Raw genomic sequence first — 24,169 nt, 5'->3', positions numbered from 1 at the left:
CGATCGCGGGTGATTTCACAGCGTTGGCTGCCGGCAGCCTCAAACAGTGGCGTACCGATCGCGGTACCGAGGCCTGCACCTGACCCCTGTGCTGCGCTGATAACTCGGCGCAGCACCGCGGGCAGATGTTTTAAATTGTGAGAGCCGCGGGCCTTTCCCTTACAGCGCACGGACTGTTCTGTTCTATTTGGGGGGGGAGGCATAGGTGAAAGTTAGGAAATGGCTATTTGGGGGGGATATTACCTATGGGGGACATTAATCACAGCTACTGCTGGGGGGACATTGATTATGGCTACTGGTGGGGGGGGACATTAATCACGGCTACTGCTGGGGGTGGGGACATTAATTATGGCTACTGGTGAGGGGGGGACATTAATTATGGCTACTGGTGGGTGGGGGCATTAATTATGGCTACTGGTGGGTGGGGGCATTAATTATGGCTACTGGTAGATGGGGGACATTAATTATGGCTACTGGTAGATGGGGGACATTAATTATGGCTACTGGTAGATGGGGGACATTAATTATGGCTACTGTTGGGTGGGGGACATTAATTATGGCTACTGGTGGGTGGGGGCATTAATTATGGCTACTGGTAGATGGGGGACATTAATTATGGCTACTGGTAGATGGGGGACATTAATTATGGCTACTGGTAGATGGGGGACATTAATTATGGCTACTGGTAGATGGGGGACATTAATTATGGCTACTGGTGGATGGTGTTCAATGTTTTTATGCATACCGATGGTAATGTATGCGACAGTTTTCCTGCTATATACCTGCATGTCATAAGAATTTAAATTATAAAAAGGACCATGTTAAATTCAAATCAGTTTTTTTTTTAATTTTTACCGGTGTTTTGTATGCGTTGGAAAAGGGGTAGTCTTATACGGCGAATATATCTTAAACTCTATATTTTAAACAGGAAAGTAGGGGTCGTCTTATACACCAGGTCGTCTTATACGCCGGAATATACGGTATATATGTTTTTAACCCCTAGGGGACTCAGCCTCTTTTGGCCTTTAGGACACGGTCCCATGTTTCAAATCTGCCCTGTGTCACTATAAGGGCTTATAGCTTTGGAGCGCTATGAGATATCCAGGGGATTTTGAGATTGTTTTCTCATGACACATTGTACTTCAAATTAGTTTAAAAATTTGGATGATATCTTTTGTGTGTAGTTATGAAAAAAAACTAAATTTGGCAAAACTTTGGAAAAATTCTTTATTTTCAAAGTTCTAAATTCTCTAGCACCCAAATACATTCATAACTTATATTTCCCAAATGTCTGCTTTATGTTGCCATGATTTTTTAAGATTCCACATATTTTACTAGAATGTTATGAGGCTCAGAATTTGGGTGCCCTTTTCAAAATTTTTGGGAAAATCACCCAAATTAATATTTAGATGGACCTGCTGAACTTTTAATTGACTGTGAGAGGCCTAAATAATAGCTAGAATTGTTAATGACCCCATTATGGAAACTACACACCTCAACGTATGAAACACCACTTTTAAGAAGTTTGTTAACCCTTTAGGTGTTTATAGGGGTGCAGTTTACAAATTATAATATTTTTTAACAATACACTCATTTTGGGTGGAAAATTAAACATTTGTAATGGATTAAATGAAAAAAAGGCTCCACAAAATTTGATTGACTCTATATGTGGTAATACCTGCTGTATGGGCGCACGGCCGGCATAAAAGGGAAGGAGGCACCATCCAGATAAGATTTGCATTGTCACATTGTACAGGCAGTTTTTTAGTTTTTTTTATTGTGGACCTATAGGCACTTATTTTTTGTCACATGAGATTCACTTTTCTGGTAAATAATTTTGGGGCATCTATAGCTAATTGGTGAGATTTTAAGTAAAGTGTGAAGGAGACTATTGTAGCCACAACTCCCTAAATTATATATGACTTGAAAAAGGAAAAAAGTGGGAAATTGTATAGAATAGGCTATTAAAACAAATCCGTGTGATGTCAGATAATAATGCTTTATTAAATTACTCAAAAGACATACATTTAAAAACAATTAAAAGCACATAATATATGTGCAGGTGCAACTGCATGAAAAAAACAGGTCATGTTTCATGCTCACAGCTACCTACCCCTGAATATGTATGTGAAATCTGATATGCTGAAGTACCTATACAATGCAAACGTGTGCTAAATAGGGAACCAATGTATGTAATGCCTACAGTACAGCTCCAGCAACAATTGATAAAGGACAAGTGTCCACAATAGTAATCACCAATGTCCAATGGAGCCTGGCACCCAAACGCTCCACACATTCCGCCGCAAAGTGGCTTCCTCAGGGGCTGACAAATCGGCTGACAAATCTGGTTAGGGGCTTATTTTTTGTGAGAGGAGTTGTTCTTTTTAGTGGTCTCATTTTAGAGTGTGTAACATTTTTTAATCACTTTTTAGAGCATTTTTTTTAAAGGTATTAATTAAAAATGATCTTTTTTCCTAAAGTTTCCCCGGCGTTTACTGTGCAGGTCCAGTAACGATTCTGTTTTATTATACAGATTGTTATGAACGCACCAATACCATGTGGCATTTTTGTGTGTTTGTGTTTTTTATACTTTTTTAAGTGTTTTTATAGGAAAGTGACATTTTAGGGGCTTATATTTTTATGTATTTATTTTTTATTTATTCTAGTGTGTTAACTTTAGTGTTTTTACTTTTTTTTTTACTTATACATACTTGAACTTGAATCAGCGATGCTCTGATCGCTGGTTCAAGTCCAATACACTGCTCCAATACACTCCTCTACAATACAGTAAAAATCATAAACACATTAGGTATCGCCGCGTCCGAAAATGCCCTATCTATCAAAATATGATAATGGTTTTCCACTGCGTTTAACCCCGTAACGTAAAATCGCGCCCAAAGTCGAAAATGGCACTTTTTTGCCATTTAAAAAAAAAAATTCTATAAAAAGTGATCAAAAGGTCGTACAGTCCTAAAAATGATAACATTGTAAATGTCATCAAAATCCGCAAAAAACGTCACCACCCACAGCTCCATACACCTATGTATAAAAAGTTATTAGCCCCAGAAAATGGCAAAATCCCCCCAAAAATTTTTGTACAGGCTTTAATTTTTTTAAATGTATGAAAATATTATAAAACCTATACAAATTTGTACTGACCCAAAGAATAAAGTAGACATGTCATTTGGGGTGCACAGTGAAATCCGTAAAATCCAAGCCCAAAAGAATACGGCACAAATGCGTTTTTTTTACCAATTTCACTGCATTTGTAATTTTTTTCCCGCTTCCCAGTACACGGCATGGAATATTAAATACCACCATTTTGAAGTGCAATTTGTTATGCAGAAAATAAGCCGTCACACAGCTCTGTACATGGAAAAATAAAAAAAGTTACAGATTTTTGAATGTGGGGAGTGAAAAATGAAAACACAAAAACGAAAAAGGGCTATGGCTGGAAGGGGTTAAGATAAGCAGATTCTTTCTGCATTTTTTGCTTTTTCTCCTGCAGTGAGCAGGGTATCTGGAAGGTTAACTCTTTCCATAGCTAGAGATGATTTCCCTTGATGCTTCAGCTCTCTGATGAGATTAGACTACCCAGGGACTATCTGTAAAGAGTTAAGTAATTAGAAACTTTATCAGGCTCCTTTTTCTCTCAGCTGTCAGTGGATACAGGACAGAAATGTCACACAAACTGCTTAAAGGAAAGCTACCATTAGGGATCTACCTATTATGGTAGATCTCATAGTAGGTTCCCTTTTATAACCTTAACCCTAAACTATGCTTGTAGGCGCAGTAGCTCAGGAGATACATTGCATGCGCTGAGCTCTGGCGGCCTGCAGGGATAGCAGAGGCTGCTGGGGCATGGAGTGGTCTTTGCTTTCGCTCCACAGAAAGACTACTACATGCTCCTGCTCCACGTCCCAGTAGCTACTATTGGATAGATAAACTCTAGATAAGGTTAGACATTGTTATGGGGTTTAAGGGGTTGTCAGAGACCGTAAAAAAAACATTGGTGGCTGGGAGGGGGCTGCTTAAAAAAATAAACCTGTACTTACCTGGGTTATGAAAGTGAACCTGCCATCAGATCTACCTTAATAGGTAGATTCCTGATGGTAGACTTTCTTTACATAAAGATGAATGGCAGGGGAGAAAGAGGGACACAGGAACACATTTCTGATAACTATTATCACATGTGCCTGTGATTCATGCAATTTTGTTAATAGTTTAATGTCTATAATATGAAGTTTTTATGTACAAGGCTTTATGTTATAATCATTATATTCCATGCATTGGTACCCCTATTGTGTGTCTACAATGTTTCTTACCTACCACCAAATTACTGAATTCTTTATCAAGTCTGCAATTGGTCCTCATTGTACCCTGCTCATTCTTTAAGAATGCTGTGTTATGGCCGCCATCAAATGTATTATCGTCCTTAGGCTACAATCACAATGCCGCATGGGGGATGTATATACGGCCGATATACGTCCCCCATAGATGGCAATGGGCGCACGTGCCGCACCGTACTGCTCCGTACCCCGGAAAAAGATAGAACATGTCCTATCTTTTCCTGTATTACGGTGCCGTGCGCCATACATCCCTATGGAGAGGGGCCGGGGTGAGCAGTACCCACCTCCTCCTCCTCTCCCCGTGCGCTGCCGTGTGCCCGCCTTGCTACAGTACGGCGGGCAACAGCAGTGTGAATCTAGCCTAAGTGTTATAATTATTATCAACCTTAATATAAAGCCACATAGAGTTGTTTAATAACACAGTTGATTGCAAAAGTGGTTGCTAATTGTCTCCTAGTTTCTATGGTTTTTATGTTGCTTTGTTCCTTTAAACATCTCTTGCTGTTTACTTAACACTGTGTCTAGGACCTTAATTGCTAAGTATTCGTTGTAGTGGTTTGTAGAAGAATCATTGTGAGGCACCTTCAAAAAGGATACACAGCATTATCCGTCTCCAGGGATTGCATCACCCTGGCATCGAAGAAGTAACTTATCTCCAATATAAACATTTCCGAAATATTTCATTTAAACTAGATGATAAAATAACTGTAGTTAATTGCATTTATTCCGAAGAAGTAGGACAAACATTATTTAAAATAGAACAACACCATAGAAAAACACTAAAAATGCAACCTGCTGTTTCAGGCTATGGGGTTGAACTGAAGTTAGTCACTGAAAGGGCACATTCACATGGCCGTCTGCGGGGACGTACATGCGTCTCCATAGATGGCAATAGCGGCGCGGCGCAGTTACGGTGCCACACATGTGTGGCACCGATCCGGGCCACACACCGCAAAAAGATAGAGCATGCTCTATCTTTTGGCGTGTGTGCGGCCGTGCGCCGCTATTCTCTATGGAGGGAGGAGGGGTCACCTCCTCCTCCTCTCCAGCACACGGCGGTATGCCCACACGGCAGACATACCGCGTGTGAATGGACCCTTAGGCTAAGTTCACACTACTGTTTAAATTATTCCACTGGTGGCTGTGCCCCTCCACGCCTACAAGGGGTGAATGTAAAGCCGCAAAAATAATACTAGTGAGCAACAAATTGCGATGATATCACTTCCTCTAAGCATGGAAGCAGCGTAGCAGCACTGATAAATCTCCTCCTTTATTTGGATGTGTAACCATTAACTGAAAAGGATATTTATTTTGCAGTATGGTGGCTTAGTGGGTTCAAGTTCCAGCCAGGTCAACAACTGCAAAGAGTTTGTATCCTCTCTCCTTGTTTGCGTGGGTTTCCTCTCATACTGGTAGGTTGACTAGATTGTGAGCCCCATGGGGACAGGGACCGATTTGGCAAGTTCTGTGCAGCGCTGCGCTATATATTAAAGGAAGTATTATTATTAATTGTAGTTCACTAAAGAGATGAGATGTCAGAAGTATGATGTGGAACCTGTGTGTAGAATTAACATTTAGTTATTCAATGTTACAGGGATGAATGACTGGAACAGAGGAGGGGAGAGAGATGTAATAGTAAGTAGACGGCTCACAGAATGATGGACACAAGGTCAGGTCGTCATGTAACTACTGGGCAACATAGCCTTCCAGAACTGGACTGTCATACACAGACTCGCCACAAGGGGGAACACTGTAGTCTTTTAGAAGATTCTATTTAGAAGAATATAGAGGGGAGGATATTTACAGGAGGTAGATACAATGCAAGCCTATTCACACAGCAGGAATTTCACCCTGATTTTCAGATATTATGTCCTATATTCCAAGCAGTGGATACTTGATATCCATCCGGAATTTGTTGTATGAACGTTGTCTTCAATAGAATTGATAAAAGCTTAGAAACATTTAAAAGCCAAGTTTCTGGAAGTAGTAGTTTGATAAGTTAAGAAGAAGCTGCACTAATGAGATATGAGTACAGTATACATGAATGGAATAGGGGAGAATTATCAGAAGTGTTTGAGAGCAAAACTGTTCTAGTTGCTCATGCCAACCAATCAGAGCCCATCTTTTGTTTTCCCACAGCACTTTATAAAATGAAATCTGAGCTATAATTGGTTGCCATAAGCAACTAGAATAGTTTTGCTCTCAGACTCTTCTTATAAATCCCCCTATACCCTGTCTAGTTTGACAGACAGTTGAGAGCTGCATGGAAAAAAGTGTTTTACTGGAGTAAAATATGAAGTAGTTTATAATACAAGCACTGCATTCATAAAATACACATCAGAAGGTTGATGGTGCTCAAAATAAGCGATATGCATATATAAAATATTTTTCACAATTTGGCACCAGTGCACAATGGGGAGATGGGGGACACTTCTGTAGGTCACAGCATCTGGGAGTCTAAAGACCCCCCCACACATTAGTGGTCAATATAAGATCATGTATCAGCAAAAGTGTAACGATTCTAAAGCATAGTTTTCTCTTTAATCAATTCCAGTGTCTGTGGTCATCTCACGTGTTATTGGGTACTGCAGCACCAGGCCTGGCATATGGAGGGTTTTATCTGACAAAAGCTGCTTATAGCACGGGACTTATGCTTTGTCTGGAGCGTTTCCTGGGAATATACTGCACTGCATTAGACTGATGAGGTGTATTGTCTTCCTTATACAGCCCTGCAGTCACAATCATTACAGGAAAACATTACCAGTAGAATAGTAGCTACAATAAATGTTTACACATAATCTAGGTAGATCTACAGTATGTTGTGACATAAAAAATATGATATATTAGTGGTCTGGAAGCAGGAATCTACAACAATCCCAAATGATAATAACTACATCATGGCTCTTTACATTGATATCTGATGTTATAATCATCAGAGAAGAGACATAAAAGGAAAATAAAAAATGATTATCTTATTATGATATCTGTACAATTCTGTTTTAGACACTAGACATTTTTTACAGCACATACACTGATTTCATAAGAATCTTATATTAAATGACTATTTTACTTTACTTGTCAGCTTAACATATTCCAAATTGTGTGGTGTGAGATAACCAGCTTAACCCCTAGGCGCACCAGGACGTTATAGTACGTCCCGGTGGCTAGATACTTAGCGCACCAGGACGCACTATAACGTCCTGCTTCTGGCACCGGCTCACGAACGGAGCCGGTACCAGAAGCAGCGGCTGTCAGCTGTCTAGTACAGCTGACAGCCTGCGCTAACACCCGCGATCGGAGCCGACTCCGATCGCGGGTGTTAACCCCTTACACGCCGCGGTCAAGCATGACCGCGGCGTGTAAGGGTCTTCCCCCTATGGATCGGATCCCCCGTGCCGCTTACCGGGGGATCCGATCCTCTCCTGGGCAGCTCCGAGGACTGGCATGTGCCCCGGAGCTGCCCGGTTTCCATGGCAGCCAGAACCCTTCCGGGTCTGACTGCAAACTGTCTGAGCATGCGCAAGCATGCTTAGACAGTTTACACTGCTCTACAATAAAATAGTATTGTAGAGCAGTGTATTGAACTTAAACCAGTGATCAGAGTATCACTGGTTTAAGTTCAAGTATGTAGAAGTAAAATTATGCAAAAACACTTAACACTACACATTATAATAAATAAAAAATAAATACATAAAAATATAAGCCCCTAAAATGTCACTTTCCCATAAAAACACTTAATAAAGTATAAAAAACATAAAAACACAAAAAACCCCCGCATGTTTGGTATTGCCGCGTCCGTAACAATCTGCATAATAAAACAGAATCATTACTGGACCCGCACGGTAAACGCCGGAGGAAAAAAACGCAAAAAACGTTCCGAAAAAAAGATAATTTTTAATTAATACCCTATAAAAAATGCTCTAAAAAGTGATTTAAAAAATTTTATGCACTCTAAAATAAGCCCACTAAAAAGAACAACTGTTCTCGCAAAAAATAAGCCCCTAACCAGATTTGTCAGCCAAAAAATAAAAAAGTTATGCATATGAATAGATGGTGATGCTAAAATGAATAAGATTTTCTCCAAATTAGTTTTTATTCAGTACAATTGAATAAAATACACAAAACCCCCACATATTTGGTATCCCTGCGTCCGTAACAATCTGCATAATAAAACAGAATCGTTATTAGATCCGCAAAGTGAACCCCGTAAAAAACAACCTCAAAAAACTCTCTCTGAAAAAAAGATGATTTTTTATTAATGCCCTTTAAAAATGCTCTAAAAAGTGATTTAAAAAAGTTACGCAATCTAAAATAAGACCACTAAAAAGAACAATCCTTCTCGCAAAAAATAAGCCCTTAAACAGATTTGTGAGGTGAAAAATAAAAAAGTTATGCATATGAAAGACGGTGATGCTAAAATTAACAACAATTTTGCCAAATTACTTTTTATTCAGTAAAAATGGGAAAAAATAAAAAATATATATAAATGAAGTATTTTTGTAATCATGGCGACCCATAGAATAAAAATAATATACTATTTTTATGGTATGGTTAACGGCCAAAAAAAAAACACATAAAAATGTTCCTAAAAATTGACGATTTTCATTTCCTCCACCAACAAAGCTTTAATTAAATCTCACCAATTAGCTATAGATGCCCCAAAATTATGTACCAGAAAAGTGCATCTCATGTGGCAAAAGAAATAAGCCCCTATAGGTCCTCAATAAAAAAAGAAAAAAATTATAGCCTGTACAATGTGACATAGCAAATCGGATCTGGATGGCGCCTCCTTCCCTCCTATGCCCAGCCGTGCGCCCATACAGCAGGTTACCACCACATATAGGGTATCGGTGTACTCGGGAGAAATTGGGTATCAAACTTTGTGGAGCCTTTTTTAATTTAATCCATTGTAAATGTTTAATTTTCCACCCAAAATGAGTGTATTGTGAAAAAATATTACAATTTTCAGACTGCACCTCCGTTTTGTTTTAACCCCTATAAAACACCTAAAGGGTTAACAAACTTCTTAAAAGTGGTTTTTCATACGTTGAGGGGTGTAGTTTCCACAATGGGGTAATTTATGAGTCTAGCTATTATTTAGGCCTCTCAGTGTCAATTAGAAGTTGAGCAGGTCCATCTAAATACAGGTTTTGGTGATTTTACAAAAAATGTGAAAAATGATACCTAAATTCTGAGCCTCAGAACATTCTAGTAAAATATGTGGAATCTTAAAAAACCATGCCAACATAAAGCAGACATTTGGGAAATGTAAGTTATGAATTTATTTGGGTGCTATGACTATCTGCATCAAAAGTAGAGAATTTAGAACGTTGAAAATATAGAATTTTTCCAATTTTTTGCCAAATTTTGTTTTTTTTCATAACTAAACGCAAAAGATTTCATCCAAATTTTTAAACTAATTTGAAGTACAATGTGTCACGAGAAAACAATCTCAAAATCCCCCGGATATCTCATAGCGTTCCAAAGCTATAACTACTTATAGTGACACAGGCCAGATTTGAAAAATGGGTCCGCGTCCTTTAGGCCAAAAGATGCTGTGTCCCGTAGGGGTTAAAAAAGTCTCTCTTCACAAGACATCCTTTCCTATAAATGTTGGTCGTCGATCGTCGATAGTATTTCTATATTACATATTATCTGAGACAGACTGTAATATAGAGGCAGTAAATCTACTATATACTGGAATAAAGTTGTATTGCAGTATACTCTATAAGTGATCAAACCCCCTAGGGTTCAAGTACTGTAGCGGGACAGGAATAATAGTAAAATAAAATTTTTGAAAGTTTTTAAAAATAAAAAAAAAACTATAAAAATTTGAATTTAAAGTAAGCAAAAGGTCATACAGTTTTCCAAACAGTATTAATGAAAACGTCATATTATCCCACAAATAAATGACATGCAGCTTTGTACACTGAAGTATGAAAACATTACGGCATCAGAATATGGCGATACCAAATTGTATAAATTTGGTTTCACTACAATCCTACTGTTCATAGAATAACAGAGATGTCATCTTGACCAGACATTGAAATTCGTACAAATAAAGTCCATAAAGTGTTTTTTTGCCTTTTTTACCAACATTGGAATTTTTTCCAGCTTTACAGTAAATGGTACAGAATATTAAACAAAGCCACTAGAAAACAAAATTAGACTTGGAAATAACAAGCCCTTATATAGCTTTGTAAACAAAAAAAAATCAAAAAGTTACAGCTTGTGGAATGAGAGAAATGGAAAACAAATAAAAACTTGGTCTTGAGGGGGTTTTCACTGGATACCTGACAAAGTGATTACCCTTAGCATTAGATCATAATGAGAATTTATGAGGCCATATTTATGAGGACGTGAGGACACAAAACTACAGGTACTTATGGTCCGGTGGTTTAGTTTCCTGAATCTCCCTGTAGTTTGTCCCTCCGTGCAAGCAAAGAAAATATTCAACATATACTTATTGCTCTGAGCGCCTGCAGAGTGATCCAGCGAAGGCACTGTAGGCGCAAGCACAATGAAGCTGGCGTGTACTTCTCTGGCTTCACTTAAAGGGAACCTACCACCACGAATCTACCTATAAAGGTAGATCGGGTGGTAGGTGGATCAGTAGGACGTGAGGATAGCACTTTTAAGGGCTAATCCTCACATCCACGCACTGTTTTGGTAACTTTTATTATCTCTATATGTAAATTTTGTTATGTGGCTACTGGGGCATAGAGTAGCCGTGGCTGAGGCTACACGGCGCGGCTACTCCACGACCCAGTAGCCTCTTTATTCCTCCTACCCACAATCTTCAGCTGCGCACCCTCGTCCGACGAATCTGCCGTCTGTGCAAGCGCAGAACCGCAGGCCCGCGCCTGGGCAGCTCCGGTGAAGATTGTGGGTAGGAGTAAAGAGGATACTGGGGCGTGTAGTAGCCGGGCCATGTAGCCTCAGCTGCGGCTACACCACGCCCCTGTAGCCACATAACAAAATTTGTATATAAGGAAAATAAAAGTTACCAAAACAGTGCGTGGACGTGAGGATTAGCCCTGAAAAGGGCTATCCTCACGTCCTATTGATTCACCTACCACCCGATCTACCTTTATAGGTAGATTCGTGGTGGTAGGTTCCCTTTAAATCACTGCACTGGGAGCACCCAAAATCAGTCTGATATGTCTTATCTGACTCCTCTCTAGCGAAGTATAAAGGTTTTTTATAACGACCACAGTGAGAGCTCTAACTTGGCAATTCGAGACACTAAACCACAGTCCCACATGGACTTATAGTTGGTTTGGTGTCCGAAATCGCCTAGTAATTACCCTACTGGAAAGGAATAATTAAAGAGCTATTTTCATTTCAACAAATTAATGTTATTGTTTGAATTACAAAAACTTAAACAATTTTCCAATATACTTTCTGTATCAATTCCTCACCGATTTCTAGATCTCTGCTTGCTGTCATTCTATAGAAAGCTTCTATGTTTACTTCCAGTGGAGAGAGATCTGACCATGGTCACACAGGTGCGCTGTTCATTATAACATAGAGATTAATCAGAACTGTGTGATATAATGTGCCACGCACCTGTATGACCATGGTCAGATTTCTATCCACTGGAAGTAAACATAAAAGCTTTCTATAGAATGACAGCAAGCGGTGGTCTAGAAAACAGTGAGGAATTGATACAGAAAGTATATTGGAAAATTGTATAACTTTTAATCAAAAACATTAACATTAATTTGTTGAAATGGGAATACCCCTTTAATAAAAATAATTCCTTTATTGACTCGTATAGCGCACACAGATTACGCAGCGCTGCACAGAACTTGCCAGATCATTCCCTGTCCCCATTGGGGACCACAATCTAATCAACCTACCTGTATGTTTTGGAGTGTGAGAGGAAACCAGGGGACCCGGAGGAAACCCATGCAGACACAGAGAGAACAAACAAACTCTTTGCAGATATCGACCTGGATGGGACTTGAACCCAGGACCCCAGCACTGCTAGACTGTAGTATATGTTGAATTATTATAAGCTTTTATGAGAAAAGAAAAAATATTTTCATTAAAAAAAAATTTTTTCTAGCATTATAATATTTATGGAATATCATATTCAGAAAAAATCTAAATTTTTGTATGGACTGGTCCAAATGGGTCATTGGAAATTCCCACTTCCATTCATCTAATTCTATTGCACAAAAACATCAGGAAATTTGAAAAATATGGTGGTTAGAAGACTATTCAATGCATCAAAAAAATTCTATAATTCCATTTGCCAATGTTTTCAGAATTCTAAACCTTAATATTACCCACTATTCAATCAGAGTATAAAATACTACTGATCTTTAAAGAGGACCCTGGAAAACCCACCCACCAAATGTGCCCCCATAATCCTCCCCCCAGCCCCTTTCTCCCTAGCCATTTTTATTTAAAATTTATGTGCAGTAAATCACTGCCGGCTCTTCGCGGTGCGGCCGCAGACTGGCTTATTCACATTGCTTCTCCTACAATGTGACCACTGGCGGGGGCGTGCTGGAGGTGTTTCGGCATGCCCCCTAATGAATAAGCCCGACTGCCAGCACACCAGATACACGATCCGACCTCTTATTTTAACTATAGGGTTGTATCCACCATTAACGCTCCTAGGTAGCTCTCAGCAGGGTGAATATAGCTGATGGGGGATATTTATCATACGCTGGCTGATAGCCCCGCCGCTGCAAATTCGCAGCCCGATACATCAAGAGGCTTCTGCCTCTTGATGTATCGGGGCTGATTGCAGCGCAGCGTTTATCCTAGAAAAATCCGCAGCTGGCGACTTTTCATACGTGAAAAGTAACAGTAACTCCCCACGCCGACCCACTTCTGGCCGCCCGCGCCCCCCTTCACGCCCCTTCACGCACCACTGGCGTGAAGGTGGCGGATCGGGGCAAATAATCGCAAAAGCTGGTGTTACGCAGAGGTCCTGATAAATATCCCCCTATGTTTGTATGATTTGGTGCAGTATATTATTAAGAATACCAGACTTTGAAATGGCCAAAATGTCCTCAAATATAATAATAAAATTAACTTATGCTTAATAACTTAAAATTAACTTATGTAGCACTTGTGTTGCCCGCAGTCTTATTTACAGGCTGGGCAGCACATGACCGCTACTCTGATGTCCCTGATGAGGATTCAGCACAGAGATCCACATGGGATCTCTGAATCTGCTCTTGCAGTAAGGACTCTTTAAAGGAAAACTACCTTTTGTTTTGTTTTTGAACCAAACATACCTTGAGAATGCTGTAGCTACACTGATGCAAAATCATATCTTGTTTAATCGCTGAATTGAGTGGTTTTGCTGAAAATACAATTATAAACTTATGCTAATGATACTCTGTTGCTCCTTTTGGCTGGTGCAGCATTCTCCTCTTGCACTGTTTCAGAGAATGTTGTAAACACTGTGTGTTCCCTGACAGGCAGAAGTAATCGCTGCACCATTCCCCAGCTGCTATGTATGAGTCATCCAGCTCAGGTTGATTAGTCCTGTCTGGACAGTTCAGGAAGCTCCGTGTATTGTGTTTGTGACTGCACGCAACCCAGCTTTCCCAAGGTCCTGAATTTTATAATTGTTTTTTGAGCAAAATCACTCCAATCAGGGATTAAACAGGATATGTTTCTGCATCAGTGTAGCTACATATTGTGTTAGGCACAAAAAAAAAAATACTAAAGTGCACAAGCGCCAAATAAAATGTTGCAAATAAAATGAAAAGGCTAAGCCAGAAATGTAGATACATGAGCTCCTTGTGTTACCCTGAACCAGTTTGGAGGAAGCTCTGTTACTGTCAAGTTGTAGTAAAGACAAGTGAATCAAGCAGAAATTGTCAAGAAAGTAGAGAAACGTTCTCTTCACTTCCTTACATTACTGTTTGCTGCATTTGTTTCTGTATATTTCATGATATATTTGGAGTACATGATAAGCCGGCTCCAGTTGGGTTAACAGTAAAAACATGTTGTGGGGGTGGAGGTCAGATTAATTTATATACTTTTCACACCCCTCAAATACGTCACTCCATATGACTTAGTGGATTGAGGTTTTTTTCCCTAAAAGGGCAGGCTTTGTGTGCAGTCATCTTGTCTTTTCACTAGTCTTTGCCAAATGTTCTCAGACTGGTGGGTGGCTGTGTAAATTTGCAGAAAACATCCCTGACTGGTAAACATTGCAGATAATTGGTAGTGTGTCACTGTGATGTTACAGCTTGTCCATGAATGGTCCCTTTAAGGGTTGTGTGACGTCCTGCTCACGTGTTTGGAAGCACAGCACACAGGCTCGTACAGTATGTGCTGCTGCTATGTCATGCTTCAGGTTAGACGCCTGAGCACAGCATCATGCTGGAGGTAAGACACGCACTGTCCTGTGTCAGTCCCTTCTGCTCCCTTTTACTCTGTTTTCTTTGGCACTTCCATGTACAGTTTAGTCTGTGATTCGGGCTACCAAATTGATATGAGAGCACTTTGCTCTAATCCAGCAGTTTCAATGGACTTAACTGAATTAAGCAGATTGGTAGTCCATGAATTGTAAAGTGGTTTCATTGCTGAACATTACTGCGTACAAATGTGATTTGCACTTGCTTTATTAAAGAATCTGTCCGTATTATGTGTAATATGTACAGTGTTTAGCTCTTATTGTGCATAGATCAAATGTAAGAATTTGTATGCAGCTCTATTGTAAAAATAGTGGAGTATTCATGCACAAATAATGAAAAAACTTACTGAATACATGGTGGACTTGTAACCAAAGTGAAGACTTTTACTGATCATGTAAGAGAGGTTGTGCTATTATACCCAGGGCTGAATGCAACTACTTAACAGCATTGCCATTGCTGAGGTGAGTGATTGGTACAGCAATCAAATGTACATGACAAGTATCATCATCGTACAGTCAACCAGGTTGACACTAAAACAGTGGGCGGGTGCCAGTTATATTCCAAAAATGTCCACATGAGTGACATGTAAACGGTGCAATGCCTAGACAGAAAAGAAATCTTATCAAATGTTGTAGATATCTCTTTTACTTCTCATGGTATATAACTAAGTGATATACAAAATAAATGCCCCAATACCCTCACCATATGCCCATTGGTGACATTCCCACAATCCAAGCTCTTAAATAGGAAACACCTAGATAGGCCTGTGAGGCATCCTTTTTTTATTTTCTAGATAAATCGAAGCTAATGTTTGTATGGAGCCCTTATAACATCATCATGTGACTTTAAGCTTATTGGGGGACATTTATCAAGCTGCCTAAGAGTACGAATGTGCTGAGTTGCCCATGGCAACCAATTACAGCTCCCATTTAAAATATTCATGAGGATTGGTAAAATGAAAGCTGCACTGTAATTGGGGGACTAAGCACATTCTTACTCTTTGGTAGCTTGATAAATTTCCTCCACCCATCAGCAATGTCTGCATAAAAATACCAAGTTGTGTTCACAAAAGGGAATACAGTAGTCTAAATGTCACCATAAAGAAGGGAACGGCACAGCAAAAAATAAATAAATATGTACTAAGGCCAGATGCATCCAAATGAACACTATAGAAATACACAGAAGAAGTGATGCAAATATATTGCCCAAACAACAAGAATTTAAATAGACAAGTTTATTATGAATAACAAAAACGATACACATACAAAATAAAATCACTTAAAATGTGCCACAATAAAGCACTGTATCTCCCAATAGGGAGGGGAACCAAGTCCCTAACCCAGGGACAACCCACACCCCTGCTTCAAGCACCCTCTAGTCACCCCTAAAGATGTAGAAGAAAATGCTAACCAATCCTGAAACATAAATAAATACAATACCTCAAATGGAAGATAAAGGACAAGGTAATCCAAAGAAAAACCACAAAATGAATGGGGCAGATCAGGCGGGGGGAGGGAAAAGGAATGGGGCGTGGGTGAAAGACCCCACGCGTTACGTCATGCTGTTGTGACTTCCTCAGGGGTAATGAAAATACTTAGTTCTGTCCCGATTACATGAGAAAAAAAAACACTAATTACCTTGATAGCAGCGAGCACAAACACATAAGGGCTGTAATCCCTGAACCGGAAGTGATAAAAATGCAAATGCGCTGTCAAGCCCATGGTGGGTGCTTGATTTCCAAGAACAGTATCACACATGCGCCAAGAGGAGGCTATCCGCCAAGACAAGCATGTGAGCCATGTCGCCGACATTACTGCGCATGCACTAGGCGGAGAAAGTCTGCTGCCGGTATGATGCTTACAATAGGCATGGTTACATAGAGGATACAAATGCGCGTGCGTACAACATTATATCCTGGTACTGCTGATATAATATATTCATTTGTATTTGTTTTTGGTGCACCATATTCTGTGTCTTCACAATAAATTTTTCACTATTATCCAGTTGTAGACACGTTGCGCTCGCTATTACCGAGTTGGGCTCATGGAGGTACGGGTACACCATGAGACTTTTCAGTATCAGCAGTACCAGGATATATTGTTGTACGCATGCGCATTTGTATCCTCTATGTAACCATGCCTATTGTAAGCATCATACCAGCAGCAGACTTTCTCCGCCTAGTGCATGCGCAGTAACTTAATGTCGGCGACATGGCTCACATGCTTGTCTTGGCGGATCGCCTCCTCTTGGCGCATGTGTGATACTGTTCTTGGAAAACAAGCAAACACCATGGGCTTGACAGCACATGTGCATTTTTATCACTTCCGGTTCAGGGATTACAGCCCTTATGTGTTTGTGCTCGTTGCTATCAAGGTAATTAGTGTTTTTTTTTCTCATGTAATCGGGACAGAACTAAGTATTTTCATTACCCCTGAGGAAGTCACAACAGCATGACGTAACGCGTGGGGTCTTTCACCCACGCCCCATTCCTTTTCCCTCCCCCCGCCTGATCTGCCCCATTCATTTTGTGGTTTTTCTTTGGATTACCTTGTCCTTTATCTTCCATTTGAGGTATTGTATTTATTTATGTTTCAGGATCGGTTAGCATTTTCTTCTACATCTGGTGACAGTGATGCACAAATGCTCTACATGGTATACAAAAATTATTACCGTATATAATTGAGTATAAGCCGAGACTCCTTATTTTACCTCCAAAACCTGGGAAAACTTATTGACTCGAGTATAAGCCAAGGGTGGGAAATGCATTGGTCACAGACCCCTTCCCCCCCCCCCCAGTATATTGCCAGCAAGTCCCCAGTAGTATATAGCCAGCAAGTCCCCAGTAGTAAACAGCCAGCCTGCCCCCAGTAGTATACAGCCAGCCCAGCCTGCCTCCTGTAGTATACAGCCAGCCCAGCCTGCCCTCTGTAGTATACAGCCAGCACAGCCTGCCCTCTGTAGTATACAGCCAGCCCAGCCTGCCCCCTGTAGTATACAGCCAGCACAGCCTACCCCCTGTAGTATACAGCCAGCCCAGCCTGCCCCCTGTAGTATACAGCCAGCACAGCCTGCCCTCTGTAGTATACAGCCAGCCCAGCCTGCCCCCTGTAGTATACAGCCAGCCCAGCCTGCCCCCTGTAGTATACAGCCAGCCCAGCCTGCCCCCTGTAGTATACAGCCAGCCCAGCCTGCCCCGTTAAGTATATAGCCAGCTCAGCCTGTCCCCAGTAGTATACAGCCAGCCCCCACTAGTATACAGCCAGCCCAGCCTGCACCATGTAGTATACAGCCTGCCCCCACTAGTATACAGCCAGACCAGCCTGCCCCGTGTAGTATACAGCCAGCCCCCACTAGTGTACAGCGAGCCCAGCACTTTAAAAAAACAAAAAAAACAAACTTATATACTCACCCTCCGGTGGCCCCGATGCGCAGCGCTGCTTCCCCGATGTCAGCGCGGGTCCTCTTCTATCTTCTTCTGTCTTCTGTAACATCCTGCAGGGCGCCGCCACGTTCTTCCCTGCTGGCAGGCACATAGTATGACGCGGCCACTGCTGACGTCATACTATGCGACGGCCGGGAGAAAAACAGACAAAGAAGACAAAAGAAGATAGAAGACAGAAGAGGACTTGCGAGGACATTGGGAAGCAGCGCTGCACATCGGGGCCACCGGAGGGTGAGTACATACGTTTTTTTTTATGTGCTGGGTTGGCTGTATTGACTCGTGTATAATCTGAATTGAGGATTTTCAGCACATTCAGCAACTTATAACACCAGATAAAAAGTGTGATGATTCCTGTAACTAATTTTAGATGCTCTCTAAATACAAAGTGAAAAAAAACAATAAAAGGTAAATTCATGCGGAACTGATCAATAACTATTAGCCAAAGACATATGAGCGGGACAGAACAATAAAATAGGGAGTGACTAGAGGGTTCTTGAGGAAGGGGTGTGGGTTGTCCCTGGGTTAGGGACTTGGTTCCCCTCCCTATTGGGAGATACTGTGCTTTATTGTGGCTAATTTTAAGTGATTTTATTTTGTATGTGTCTCTTTTTTGTTATTCATAATAAACTTGTCTATTTAAATTCTTGTTGTTTGGCCCATATATTTGCATCACTTCTTCTGTGTATTTCTATAGTTGTCTTAATTTCCTCATCCGAGAAAAGCAATACATTAACGGACCCCATTTGTCCAAAGATCCCATTTGTCCAAATTATCTATCTGGTGGCTGGTCATCTGTAACCATCTTGCTAGAATATTTTGTTTAGCCTCTAGTAGGTAAACTGGAAGAACACCTGTGAGGGAAGAGTCTAGTCATTCATTTTTATTTTGCCACATTCCCTGTGTTTAAACAGTGAGAAAATCTGGGGCAAAATCTACCTGGAGTATTAACATAAAAAGTAATCACAAAAGTTCGGCAATCCATTTTATGAAAAAATGAAAAAAAGTCTTTTAGATATGTAGGCAATCCAATTTTATAGAGTGTAAAGTTTTATGTGGGATCTTTTTCAGACACGGATTGCGAGGAGACGCATGGAAGGTAAGGAAGAAATCGGTTATATATAGGCTAAAGGGAGGGGCGCGAACATGGCGCAGTAGAGAAAGCGCCTTCTCAGTGTCTGAAGCGGATCTCACAGTGGATCGAAACGTTATACACATTATAATATTGAATTGCCTGTATATCATAAATGAAGACTTATTTCATTTTTGCGAAAGTGCCAAATTTTTAAGATGGATTCTGCACGGGTTGGTACCCTATTTGATGCATCCGAGCTACCCTGGGAGTGACATGTATTTTTCTTCTAACAAAAAAATTTCTGGCATTTGGACAGTTTACAACCTATGGGCTTATTCACACAATATATTTTTTCTCAGTCAGTCCATATTGTAGCTGCATTAGTTTGTTTCTGTTTTTCTTAGCTCATGGCATCTGTTTATTATTTTCTTGTTTTCCTAGCATAACCTGAGATGGTATATAAATGTTGTCAGTACATGACACCCTGATTGACAGCTCTGCTCCCCTCTGTTCCCATAGTATCCCCTGATAAAGATTAGCTGGCTCCCTGCCAAAAGTCCATGCCAACTCCTGGGGTGATGCCGCATTTCAAATTTCAACACTTGCCTTCTCATTTGCATAACTTTCCACTCGGCCCCCACAGCTAATTATTCACTTATTTCCCCTCCCACTTTCTGCCAGTTCTTAGCGTGACGTCGGCTCACCGCACAGGAAACCTTGCTTGCGCAGTGAGCCGTACACTTGGCGCCTGCCCACCAATCCCCTCCCCCCCTCACTACTCTTTTTATAACATTATTATTTCATCTCATAAATATGAGGCAGACTGCTGGCGCAATGTTGTCTCAGATAATTCCCTCACAGACTGAGCGGGAACACGCGATTGGCGCTCAGTCTGCTGAGGGAGGCTAGACAGGCAGCCGCCCCAGGGTACGCAAACTACGTAGGCAGTTTGCGTACCTGAGCACAGACTAGTTGAAGTGCGCAGAGACCCTGCGCATGCGCAGTTTGCTGCTGGGCACCACGGTGGTTGTTTTTTACAATCCACTCCACTGTTCATTTCAGAAAACTCCAGATTTTTCACGTGAATCCTGATGTGGCAGACAGATTAATGAAGTAACTTTGTAACTAGAGCCAACATTGTGACTTTTGTGCCACGTTTTAACCACAGCAGATATTAAAGGAAATCAACCACTGAAAAAAACATAAAAAGACCTAGAATTAGTCACTCCCACTCCTCTTCATCTTTTTTGTTTCCGTTACTAGTCTAGACATGTGGCGATTACCTCGAAAAGAAAGTTATAATTAGCAGCATGGAGCACGGGGACAAGATGTCCGGCGCTCTGGGCTGCTTATTATGCACGTCCTCGCCACCTCCCTCTCCCATGGTGGGAGTATGGAAGGGCAAGGTGTCGTCACACAAGAGGCGTTGACTCATGTCTTTCACGTGACGTCACCTCCCTGTCCTAGCATGGGAGAGGGAGGTGGCGACGGCGTGCATAATTAGCAGTCCGGAGCGCAGGACATCTTGTCCCTGGACTCCTAATAAGTGCTGCTAATTACAACTTTCTTTTCTAGGTGATCCCGTCGTGACGTACAGCATCGGGATCAAGATGAAGAGTAGCAGAGGTGAGTATTTATAGTTTTTTTTGTTTTTTCAGTCGTTCATTTCCTTTAAAGGGAACCTGTCACTTTTTATATATTGCATAAACCGCCTACAGTAACGTATTCTTTACTTTACATGTGTCCAGAACGCAGCTCTTTAATCCCGACACTCCTGCGCTTATAGTTTCCACACTTTTTTGCCGAATAATTAGACCATCAAAATGCCAGTCTAGCGACTTCTTAACCCCTTTGTTAATGTGGTTTGTCATTTATGACGCTCATATGTTCTTCTCAAATACATTGAGGCTGTGCGCTAAAAAAGAACAACTAGCACCAAAAATAATGGATGCCCATGGACTGGATCTGGGGGACGCTGTGGATGTTGTATATCTGGACTTTTCAAAGGCATTTGACACCGTGCCACATAAAAGGTTGGTATATAAAATGAGACTGCTGGGAATAGGAGAAAATCTGTGTATCTGGGTAAGTAATTGGCTTAGTGATAGAAAACAGATTGTAGTCATTAATGGCACATTCTCAGATTGGGTTGATGTTACCAGTGGAGTGCCACAGGGGTCAGTATTGGGGCCACTTCTTTTTAATATTTTTATTAATGACCTTGTAGTGGGTTTACACAGTCAAGTTTCAATATTTGCAGATGATACTAAGCTGTGTAAAGTAATAAATACTGAGGTCGATAGTTTAGCATTACAGAGGGATTTGTGGAAGCTTGAGGGATGGGCAGAGAAATGGTTGATGAGGTTTAATGTAGATAAATGTAAAGTTATGCACTTGGGCCATGGAAACAAAAAGTATAATTATGTTCTAAACGGTCAATTACTTAGTAAAACTGAAGCTGAAAAGGACTTGGGGGTATTGGTGGATGGTAAACTTAATTTTAGTGACCAGAGCCAGGCGGCTGCTGCTAAAGCAAGTAAAATAATGGGATGTATCAAGAGAGGAATAGATTCTCATGATAAGGACATAGTTCTGCCCTTATACAAATCCCTGGTCAGACCACACATGGAATATTGTGTACAGTTTTGGGCACCAGTGTATAAAAAGGATATAGTAGAGCTGGAACGGGTGCAGAGGAGAGCAACCAGGATTATTAGGGGAATGGGGGGACTAGAATACAATGACAGATTACAAAATTTGGGATTATTCAGTTTAGAAAAAAGACGACTGAGGGGAGACCTCATTACAATGTACAAATACCTGAACGGACAGTACAAGGATCTCTCCAAAGATCTTTTTATACCTAGGCCTGTGACCAGGACAAGGGGGCATCCTCTACGCCTAGAGGAGAGGCGATTTTACCATCACCATAGACAAAGGTTCTTTACTGTAAGAGCAGTGAGACTATGGAACTCTCTGCCGCAGGAGGTTGTTATGGAGGACTCTATGTACATGTTCAAGAGAGGCCTGGATGCCTTTCTGGAGAGAAAAAATATCACGGGTTATGGGGATAAAACATTTATTTAATTCTTGAAGTTTGGACTTGATGGACTTGAGTCTCCTTCCAGCCTTATATACTATGATACTATGAATGGTTTTCTTTTTCTTCCAAATAACACGAGGTATCTACAATTTATAAATTACTTGTCTTGTAATGTGTTGCTTCCTAGGCAACCGTGGATGTAACAATGGACACAATGCCTTTACATGTCATAAGTGATTGTCTTACAGAAACCTAGCACTAAATTTCTTTTCAGGTACAATTGAATCCCTGTGTGTCTCTCTGAATTGCTGGTGCTGAGGTCTCCTTTAAGTACTGTGACTTTTATATTGAAAGCTGCCTATCTCTTTACAACTTTTGAACTTTTACAGTAACAGGTTACATGGTTACCATCCAGACTTTCCAAAGATGATTCTATCCTTGTGTTTCCAGTGCGCCTCGCTCTCTTACACATCATTTGTTACAGACTGCAGACAATTGTCCATTTTAAATGGAAATCCACAGACCCCCAAGACAGAGAATGGAGGCAGTTGAAAGTGGTGACCTCATAGTATCTCTGTCTATATATCGCACACTAATAGGCTGAGGCACCTTCATGCTTGACTCTATATACCTTGTCATGTGTAGTATTCCTGTATCTTATATATCAGCTTTTTCTCACCCTTATGTCAATCTTATCGTCTTCCACAGCCCTGCTCCTACTCTTTGTTAGTCAGCGTAGCAATTTACGTCAGCTCCATATATCTTACGGAGCAACAAGGGGTCCAACAGAGGTACCCCAGACCCTCTTCAACACCTCGTTTCTTGTGATCTGTGGGGGTCTCATCATCACTGAGAGCCCCACCGATCAGCAAGTTAGGCCCTATCCTGTGGATATGACCTAAATTGATTGGTGTCACCAGGGACCTCATTTTCACTAAAGACAGGTTGAAATGCAAATGTGCCTTTCTGTCTTCTCTAAGCATTTGCATTACAATATAATTGTGTGTTACAACTTACCTTGCATCCGTACAAAATCCTGGGGTTGTCCCAGGGGCTGGACTTTGGTTTGGATGCATTTCAAACATGTGGCTTGTCTGTGCTAATCACTCCTCAGAGCGTAGCCCTCACCTTTGTGCTCCTGTATAGCTCCTCCTCCTGCTCCTTCTCAGAGGTCACAGCCTGGTGAGATGACATCAATGGGGGAGGGACAAGCTGTGCAGGAGTACAAAGATGGAGGCAGCCTGTTTTTTGAATGCATCCAAACCAAAGCCCAGCCCCTGTGACTACCCCAGGATATTGTCAGGATGCCAGAGTAAGTTATAACACACAAATATATTATAAGGAAAATGCTTAGAAAAGGCTGAGAGGCAGATGTGCACTGCAGGTGTCATGGGCTTTTACAATCTATCTTTAGTGAAAATGAGGTCCCTGGTGACCTTTCAGCCTGTGAAAGCTCACTGTTGGATCACTGCAGAAAGTTACAATGCCAGCATAGTGCAGGGTATTCACCTGCTGCAAAAATACAAACTAGAGTATAAAGCAATTTCCAATGTGGGTTAAGAATCGTGGACACTAGGTGCAGAATTCAAGCCTTGAAATTGAAAGGTTGACCTCCATCACCTACCCAGGTTAAACATGGCTGATAGCAGCAGAAACCAACGATTACCCGTGATTGTCAGTGATTCCATAGTGTGCGTCCGTGTCCCAAGAGAGTTCTCATTTATAATGTACATTCTGTTAACCTTTAGAAGTACTTTTCCATGTGTTATTATTCTAATGATTTGTGTATTGTAGTATCTTCTCCATTATCTTGTGTACATATTTACCTCTGAAGTAAAGATGCAGAGTTGCGGGCAGGAGACAGCGGAGCCT

At 41.0% G+C, this 24,169-nt stretch overlaps 1 protein-coding gene across 3 annotated transcripts in view; it reads left to right on the top strand.

Annotated features, from left to right (window-relative positions):
• Nucleotides 1–24,169, top strand: part of TNK2 (tyrosine kinase non receptor 2) — a 145,843-nt gene that overhangs the window by 49,732 nt on the left and 71,942 nt on the right. Inside the window, exon 3 of one of the 3 annotated variants that reach the window (XM_072142513.1) lies at nt 5,944–5,984. The exons of 1 other annotated variant lie outside the window; for it this stretch is intronic. In XM_072142513.1, coding sequence (XP_071998614.1) covers nt 5,946–5,984 — 39 coding nt within the window. In that variant the 5' untranslated portion in view covers nt 5,944–5,945. Of the gene's footprint in view, nt 1–5,943; nt 5,985–14,690; nt 14,712–24,169 lie in introns of those variants that run through there. One more of the 3 variants, XM_072142514.1, reaches the window with a different exon arrangement.

This window comes from Engystomops pustulosus, chromosome 3 (assembly GCF_040894005.1).
Source record: "Engystomops pustulosus chromosome 3, aEngPut4.maternal, whole genome shotgun sequence".
In the NCBI taxonomy this organism is placed as follows: domain Eukaryota; kingdom Metazoa; phylum Chordata; class Amphibia; order Anura; family Leptodactylidae; genus Engystomops; species Engystomops pustulosus.
The sequence above is the reverse complement of the archived record's forward strand: the minus strand, read 5'-3'. Positions and strand labels throughout refer to the sequence as shown.